At 45.4% G+C, this 8,553-nt stretch overlaps 1 protein-coding gene across 1 annotated transcript; it reads left to right on the forward strand.

The window, feature by feature from the left end:
• The first annotated feature begins 744 nt into the window (after positions 1-744).
• Positions 745-6,155, forward strand: S100a11 (S100 calcium binding protein A11). The gene is made up of 3 exons (NM_001004095.2): positions 745-801; positions 4,454-4,600; positions 5,856-6,155. Exons 2-3 carry the CDS (start codon positions 4,460-4,462, stop codon positions 6,009-6,011), a joined length of 297 nt encoding a protein of 98 aa, NP_001004095.1. The 5' UTR covers positions 745-801; positions 4,454-4,459; the 3' UTR covers positions 6,012-6,155.
• The last annotated feature ends 2,398 nt before the right edge of the window (positions 6,156-8,553 follow it).

Below are 8,553 nucleotides of genomic sequence, written 5' to 3' on the forward strand. Positions count from 1 at the left end.
GTTATGGACCTAGGATTAGAAGCTGGAAGTGCTTCATGCAATTCCCAACTTTATTGAAACACAGACAGGAAAATGCCTCACTTGCACAGGGTAATGTTTTGCTGCCATTTTAAAACTTGAGGGCAGGGTGAAAATTACCCCTAGGCAATAATCACCAATATTCTGATGGCAATAATCACTGCCCTTACGTAGGCCAGGTGGTACACACCTATAATCCAGCACTTGGGATGCTGGGGTAGGAGGCTAGCCTGTGCTACACAGAGAGTCAAAGTCAGCCTCAGCTACGTGGGAATACTATGTGCCAGAAAAATTTAAAAATCATCACTGTTTATTAAATTTCTTCAGTGTAGCAGAACAGACAGGCCCAGCTCCTAAGGACCTTTTGCCTCCTTCAGCAAACCCTACCAGCGGTGTGCACCACCACAACCCAACCCGCCCTAAGGACCTTTTGATGAGCATGACCCACACTCTTTTTAAAGGGACCTTTCTGCTTATCTGATCTGAACTGCAAATGGGTCCATGCACAGAAAAGAGCTAGGAGAATGGACCGACTTCCCCCAAAGCCAAAAATCTTTGAGATTCCTAGGAGAGAGGGACAGAGGGACCTGTTGAGTCCCAGGGACTACAACGGTGAGCTTGAGTCTAGAGTTCGACACCGGGACAGGCCGAGGCCTGCAGAGGGGCGGGGCGGGCCGGGGCGCGGCCGGAGTCGGGCTGAGGGGAGGGACCGGGACCCGGGCTGCCACTCCTGTCCCAGCAACCGTCAGCCTCAGTCGCAGCCGGGCCTCGCTCCTCAACTTGGTAAGCATAACTTTTGAACTTCTCAGATTTTCTTTTTCTTTTCAATGAAAACAACAAAGGGCTATGAATGCTCTTGGCTGGGTGTATCATGGACTAATGTGTAGACGTGGCAGAAAATAGTTAGGGAAGACGAAACTGTGGGAGGCAATTAGAGAAGAGTGGAGGGCACGACGAAGCCCTAAAATTACACCCTAATGACACCCTAGCGGGGAAGAACCGGGGATCTTTTGTTCTTCCAGGCAAGATAAGGTCTAGCTAGGGCTGGGTGTGGCTGCCTGACTGGCCGAAGCCCGGGCTGGGTGGGGCTGGAGTACACGGGGCTGTGATCCCCTGAACCCAACCAGCAGCGGGGTACCTCGGCCTCAGCAACTGAGAAGGCCAGGAAACCTGCCAGAGAACTGCAGACTCGGTGGGAATTTGGGGCGCTGTCGCTAGGCGTTTGTAAAGACCAGAAAGGAAGCAGTTCAGAACCTAGCATTCCTGAGTTCTGGGGGGAATCTGCTGCGGGAAACCGTAGGCAAACAGCCAAGACATACAGAGAGACTGAGAAAACGGAGCCTGTTGCAGTCATTGCGACCGCCAACAAGAATGTGGGAGGAGGCCAGTCCCTCCCAGCCACTCCTTTCCTCTCCCCCTTATTCCACATCCTGCCATCTTTTTTAGCCACTCCCTGCATCACCTGCCTGTCTCCTACCTGCAACTTCCGTTCCCTTTGCTTTTTTAAAATGACGTTTCCACTAATTCACCCCTCCGCCCTAGTCTACCCCTTCCTTTGTCTCTTCAGAGAGGATCAGCAAACTTTGGAGACCCAAGTGAGTTTCTGCCCTAGTCCCAAACTAATCATAGATTTTGTTTTTAAACGGTTGGAAGACAGTCAAAAGGAAAATGATCCCTTGTGATACATGAAAATGATATGAAAATCAAATGTATAAAGTATATAGGCACGGCCACACCCTTTTGCTTTACGTATTGTCGCCCTTGCTGCCTGGCTATGGCAAAAGAGTGACAAGACCCTCTGGAGCATAAAGAGCTAAAAATATCCACAGCTGTCCCTTTATTCCAAACCACAGCAACGCAGAGCTTGCAGACCCCCTTGGTGTGTCAGTCTTTCATCACTTCCTACTTCGTCTTTCCTTCTGCTTTTCATCACACAGGGTAACTAGAGCCTAGCAGCCCAGGTTGTGAGGTGGAGGGAGATGTATAAGACCCTGAACCCTTGAGCTTTGGTGCTGGTTGAGAAAGAGGTAATAGTTGGTGTGGTTACCTCTTTTTCACATATTTCTGTCAAGGGGAGGCTTTCCTTGAACGTTGCATTTTACAAAGGACTTCACTGTGTCCTTTCACAGTGATTTTTTTTTTTCCCCTTCCTGCCATCATGCAAAAGGGCAGTGGTGTGGGCAGTGCCCTCTCTTTCAGCCACTGAGCCACATGGGCAAAACCTTCCCATTCGAGCACTCTGTCCTAAGGGAAAGAGAAAGGAAGCACCTGTAGGTGTGGAAAACAGTCACAAAGCTGGGCTCCTCAACCTGGAACCCCCTACCTAGTCTACTGTGCCCTCCATGCCAACTCTCCTGACAACGTGTGACACACTAATAGTAAGGCAGCAAGGTTTTAGTTCTGACAAGAGGACCATGTTGTACAAACACTTGTTTCTAGGCTGGGGTGTTTTGGGTTCTTTTGTGCATGCTCTGAACTTAGCCATACTTTTCTCTTCTTCAGTAAATTCTCGTTTTCAGGGAGATTAAATCTCCTACATTGCGACTGTTTGGAAAGAATTTATCCCCAGAAGAAGGTTCAGGTACTCTGGACATTCCTAGGTGCAGTGAGCCACGGCAGTGTAACTTTGATAATAAGTTGTCTAAAAATAGGTGTTAGGAAGAGAGACCAGAGGCCGTGGGGCTGCCAGCATTTGTTACCTTTAGCATGTACAGCCTGAAAGCTTCCAACTTTAGTATCCAGAAAGTCTATCTTAGAAGGCAATCACAAACTAAATACTAAGTTCCATTGTTAATATACATGCAAATCATAGTTAACATCAAGCGGGAAAGTTTCTGGGTGTGGTTGGCAGGGTCTAGGAGATCATGGAGTTGCGCTTTTACCCACCAGGGGGAGCACAACAGCTCAATTCTTGGTTCTGGTCTCAGATCTCAACTGGAATGACTCAACTCAGTAGAATTTCCTTTAGGGATTCTGCTGTGAGAAAAGCAGAGTCCGGCACGGAACTTGAATTATGCTCTTCTTGGTATAACCACAGCTTTGTTTTAACTCTGTATTAAGAAATTCCAGCCACCCTTTCTTTGGAAATGAGTGGCACTTGGATGAAACACAGGAAGGCAGAAGTCTGTAGAAGGGAACCCGGTAGCTGAGAGCCCAGGGGTGACAATCCCTGCTAGTTGCTTTCTCATGTCTAAGTTCTGCACAAGTAAATTTATTGGCGTCTAGCTGTCTGCTTTACATACACACACACAGTACATCTATAGTTTCACTAGGTAGCCCAGGTTAATCCAAACGCTTGATCATTCAAAGGTATATGCACTCCCACACCTTGCTGAATATATTTTCAAACATCTAGAATGTCTTCTCTCACTCCCAGTACATGACTACAGATGTGCTGTTCATTTTCTTCAGAGAAATTCATGAGATTACTTTAATGGTGTTTCATCCATCACTGTAGCTTCTCTATGCTCTTGGGGAATGGGTCACTGTAATCACCCTCCAAAGTTCAGAATATGTGTGTGTGGATTCCTGTATTCATACACACAGGTTAGTCACCTGTTTTCTCACTGTCTAAGAATTTCAGAACAGTTCTCCCTTGTCTGAGTCACCTAGGGTTTCTAAGCACTCGGAGTTCCGTGTGGAGTACCTTACTGTGTGCACTGGAGCTGTGAAAAAGAAGCTTACCACAGAATGTCACTTTCTATTCGTCCCTCTGGACGCTGATAAATGAACAAGACTTTAAGAAACTGCTTCAACCAAAAATGAGGCGCTGTGATCCTCTGGCACACTCTGTTCTCTAGCCTTCCTAATTATCAAAAAAAAACATTAGAATAAAGAAGGCAAGATTTGAATTATAATTCAAAATAAGAAAAGAATGCAATAGGAGCAAAGAAAAATAAAGGAAAACTAGTATAGGGCGATTAGACCAATGTTTACATTACATGTGAATGGCTCACAACTAAATACTACACGACTAGCAAAAAATTAAATATAAACACACATGTATATTTAAATCAACAAAATTGAATAAAAAGGCATATGCTGTTAACACTCAACCCAAGAAAACTGGGTGAACTATGCTTATTAGGTAAAGTAATTCTCAAAATATTTTTAGCCGGTTGTGGTGGTGCACACCGGTAGGATTTGCTGAAGGAGGCAGAGGCAGAGGCAGGAGGATCACGAGTTCGAGGCCAGCCTGGACTACACATTTTGGGCTGGAGAGATGTCTCAGTGGTTAAGAGCATCCGACTGCTCTTCCAGAGGTTATGAGTTCAATTCCCAGCAACCACATGGTGGCTCACAACCATCTGTAAAGAGATCTGATGCCCTCTTCTGGTGCATCTGAAGACAGCTACAGTGTACTTATATATAATAAATAAATCTTAAAAAAATTTTTTTTAACCTGAGCCCTGCATTTTTTTTTTATTCTTCAAAGGCAAAAATGCCTACAGAGACTGAGAGATGCATCGAGTCCCTGATTGCTGTTTTCCAGAAGTATAGTGGGAAGGATGGAAATAGCTGTCATCTCTCCAAAACTGAGTTCCTTTCCTTCATGAACACGGAGCTGGCCGCCTTCACGAAGGTACCTGTCCCAGCCACCATGCCATGAGTGCTTACTGCACAAAACAGGAGCCTGGCAGAATGGCTTTGCATGAAAGATCCTTACTCCAGGCCAAGGGGTCCATTTCCCTCATCAGCAATGATGGAAGTAAAGTTCTATTTTCTCACTATTAATGCCACCAGTCACATGGTTGTACCAAACATCCTACTCACTTGAAATATGGCTAATGACTTTCCCAATTAATCTGAATGTAAATGCAGGGAGTGGTGCGCGCGCGCGCGTGTGTGCGTGTGTGCGTGTGTGCGTGTGTGCGTGTGTGCGTGTGTGTGTGTGTGTGTATTATAGGATATTTGAATCTGTTTCTAGTTAGGGTGTGGCCCCACCCTTAGCACACACCTTCATCCCTTAAGAAGAGAGAGGAAAGAAAGGGAAGGTACTTAAGGAAGAGACAGTACACGGGAAGAAAATACAGTACAGGAATACAGGAGAGTTTGTGGAGAGCAGTGCGGTAGACTTGAGAGGGAGAGTAGAGCAGCAGAGAGGGAGAAGGAGGCAGTTTCACTGGGAGAGTCGTGCAGAAATAGGTTGCAAGAGAGAATAAGCTGGACACAGTTAAAGGCAGAACAGGAGAATAAAAAGGAATCAGAAAATTAGAAAAGATTGGTAGAGTCAGTCTTAGGCCAAGCAGAGCAATTCAGAGGCCAAGAGAAAAGTCAGATTGAATCAGTCAGCTGGAAGAGAGCAGACCAGTCAGCTAGAGTTCAGAATGAGCTAGAAAGTCTCAGAGGCTAAAAACATTCTAGGCCTAGGTTAGATAGTACAGAAGCTAGAAGCTTCCAGGACGAGGCCTAAGTTAGCAAGATGAAGCAGTGAGCCTTCAAGATGACAATTACATCAGGCAAATAAAAGTTACTTTTACGTGGTGTGTGTGTGTGTGTGTGTGTGTGTGTGTGTGTGTGTGTGTGTGTGACATAGATGGGTGGAGCATGAAGCTCTTAGGCAGGCCCTGTAACTTTCTATCTGAAACCACTCACTTCCTTGTGCTTTACATGTGGGAGTTGCATGCAACACTTTTCCAAAGTTGAATAACTCTTAATGTCACAGAAAGAACAGGACAAGGGGCAGAGGTTTGGGTTTGTGTCCAGGTCTACTGCTGAGGCAGCTCACTATCAGTAACCCCTCTCCTGGACTTCATACCCCACTGAGAATAAAATATGGTGGCATATTCAGAAGCACCAAAGAAAATGAAATATAAAGATGTTACTGTTTTTTGCAGAACCAGAAGGACCCCGGTGTCCTCGACCGCATGATGAAGAAGCTGGACCTCAACAGTGATGGGCAGCTAGATTTCCAAGAGTTTCTCAACCTTATTGGCGGCTTAGCTATAGCATGCCATGAGTCCTTCCTCCAGACTTCCCAGAAGCGTATCTAACCCTCTCCATTCCCTTCCAGCCACCAAGTCATCGCCTCCTCCACTCCTTCCCCCATCCACACCTGCACTGAGCCCACCACACCTACCACACATGCAGCCCACGCCTGACAGGGAAAATAAAACAATGTCATTTTTTAAAATGTACACCGAGAGTGAGTAGATTTGTGTAAGGGAGTGCGACAAGGAAGCTGGTAGCAGAAACTGCCTAGTAAACAGGAAAGATGCCTCTTGGGTGTGCACGAAATCATGACCGATGGATGAGGAGCCAGAGTCAGCTCAGATTTCTCAGGTTGCTGCTCAGAGAGCAGTGGATGTCACAATTGGCTGACTAAACATCTGTATCATAGGCCTGACTGAGGATACAGTCAGAAAGCCAAGGACCTTCTCCCCAGTGAGGACCTATGTCCCAGGAAAGAAGGAAGGTCAGCTATCACTGTGACTGGTTAGTGTGCTGCTCATGTGTGAAAGACAAAGGAGCAAGCATTTCAGGGATGAACAGGACAGTTCAGGAGAGAGAGCTGGGAAGGGGAAGGGACAGAATAGGGCAAGAGATGCCAGTGTTTCATGTATGCTATGGACTTCCTCACCTGTGACTGGCTTTAGCAGATAGGAAGTCTTCAGTTCCATAACAAGGCAGTATAGAGAAGGCCTTGATGGTGGGGAGCCAGGAGATAACACACTAGAGAAAACGAGGAGAGGGTAACAGGTTGTAGCAGAACAGTGTCCTTCCCGAGAACTTAAGCAAAAAGTGAACCAGATTATTTGTGGGGTTGTTTAGGCCAGGAAAGATCCAAAATGTTAGCTTCAGGCTAACAAGTACCATGTTTTTTAGGTATAAGTATGACTTCCTCTGAAGGACCTTTTTAATTGCCTAGCAGCACATAAATAGGGGAGAAGTCTGCAACCTGTAAAGGTCTCCATATTCCTTTTGCGGGTCTACCCCATCTTTTAAATAGCAGTAACAACAAAAATCTAAACTACCCCAGTGAAGAGATGGAAAAGCACCAAGCATATTAAGGTAATGCTGGTCTGTTGGCTATTCTACAAGAGATCAGTGGCTCCCTTTAAGACATCAGGATTCAAAGAAGCTAAATGGGACATCTTTACTTGCCCAGTGACATCAAGTTCTGCTAAGAAGTAAGACCAATTGGTATTGGCCTGTTTGAAGATTCCAACAACCAACCCCCCCTGTTATGGAGTGCCTGCTACCTGCAAAGAGTGGTGGAGAGACGCCAGGAGGAGGGGTTGTTTTCATAAGTTCAGGGATATACCATTGGAAGGATAGTGCCAGTGACCACTTACGTCTCCTGACCTCCTAGACCTCCTTCACATAAAACAATATGAGGAGCTTCTGTTTTATGTATTCACAAATTAAGCAAATATTAACTTGAATAGTAGGGCCTTTTTCATAGTACCTAACATGTATAGGGAGTATTTTTCTGGGGAGGGGGTTCTTAACACCTCCCTTTGCTTTCAAATAAGGGGGTTTCTACATCCACTTAGTGCATATAGCTTCTGAATAAAAGACACAGAGACCTGGTATTTTTATTAACAAGCTGCTGGCACTCTATGCTGGGCAGGTTCTGAGCTGTTCTAATCCTCTAAGGCTATTATATCCAGATCAATGCCCCATTACTGCCATCTCAGTCTTACCTTGGCTCCCTCATGGCTGCTTGTTAAAATAATGTTTAAATCCATTTTCCTTTTCCAGTCCTGCCGATGACTCTGGGACTAATTATTTATTATTAAATGCCTTAGCCATAAGCTTTGGCTCATTTCCTGGCTAGCTCATAACTTACTTAACCCATTTAAACTATTCTATGTCTACCACTTGGTTAGTTACCTTTCCTTGATCCCAGCCTGCTTCTTTCTTTGTGTCTTTGCAGCATCTCCCCAAATTCATCTACCTGCTAGTTTACATCTGTCTCCCATCTTTTCTCTTATGTCTCCTTTTATTCTCTCACCATTTCCCAGAATCCTTTGTGTTCCTGCCAGTGTCCCACCTATTTCCTGCCTCAGCTCATTGGCTTTCAGCTTTTTTATTGGCATCCTTATAAGAGATTCTTTCATCGAAACCTTATGGTGAATCCTCCTGGTGTCTCTACATGTGTGGTCTCTCCACACCTTCTCTTTGTGCCCCTCTCTCTCTCTACCTGTGAACCCTCTCACTGGGATCCGATATCCTGCCTCTACTGCCCTCTCCTGTCAACTGTAGGCTTATCAGCTCTTTATTAACCAACCAGAGATGGTAGAAAACGGTTTTTACATAACATTGAGACCTGAGATACTTGAACATCATCCATTTAGTAACCAGATGCCTGGGTACAAAAATCAACATCCGAGTATATCATACACAAAACCAACCCCCAACACACATAGAGTAGTGAAAAAGGCAGAGAAGATTCTTGCTCTGAAGAACCTTGCACTCTCAGGTTCATCATGTCCCAGGTTGAACTTACTGTCTTATGCACCTTCAGCTCATCCTGTCCACTGGCCTGTTCAGGCAATGACACATAGCCCCACCAAAGAACATCAAAATCCA

Source organism: Rattus norvegicus, chromosome 2 (assembly GCF_036323735.1).
Source record: "Rattus norvegicus strain BN/NHsdMcwi chromosome 2, GRCr8, whole genome shotgun sequence".
Lineage (NCBI taxonomy): Eukaryota > Metazoa > Chordata > Mammalia > Rodentia > Muridae > Rattus > Rattus norvegicus.

What these genes read in the sequence shown, in the direction of transcription:
- S100a11 (NM_001004095.2), top strand. Translation starts at nt 4,460, where the DNA reads ATGCCTACAGAGACTGAGAGATGCATCGAGTCCCTGATTGCTGTTTTC. An exon ending in AGCTGGCCGCCTTCACGAAG is followed by an intron (nt 4,601 to 5,855) that starts GTACCTGTCCCA and finishes TGTTTTTTGCAG; the next exon opens with AACCAGAAGGACCCCGGTGT.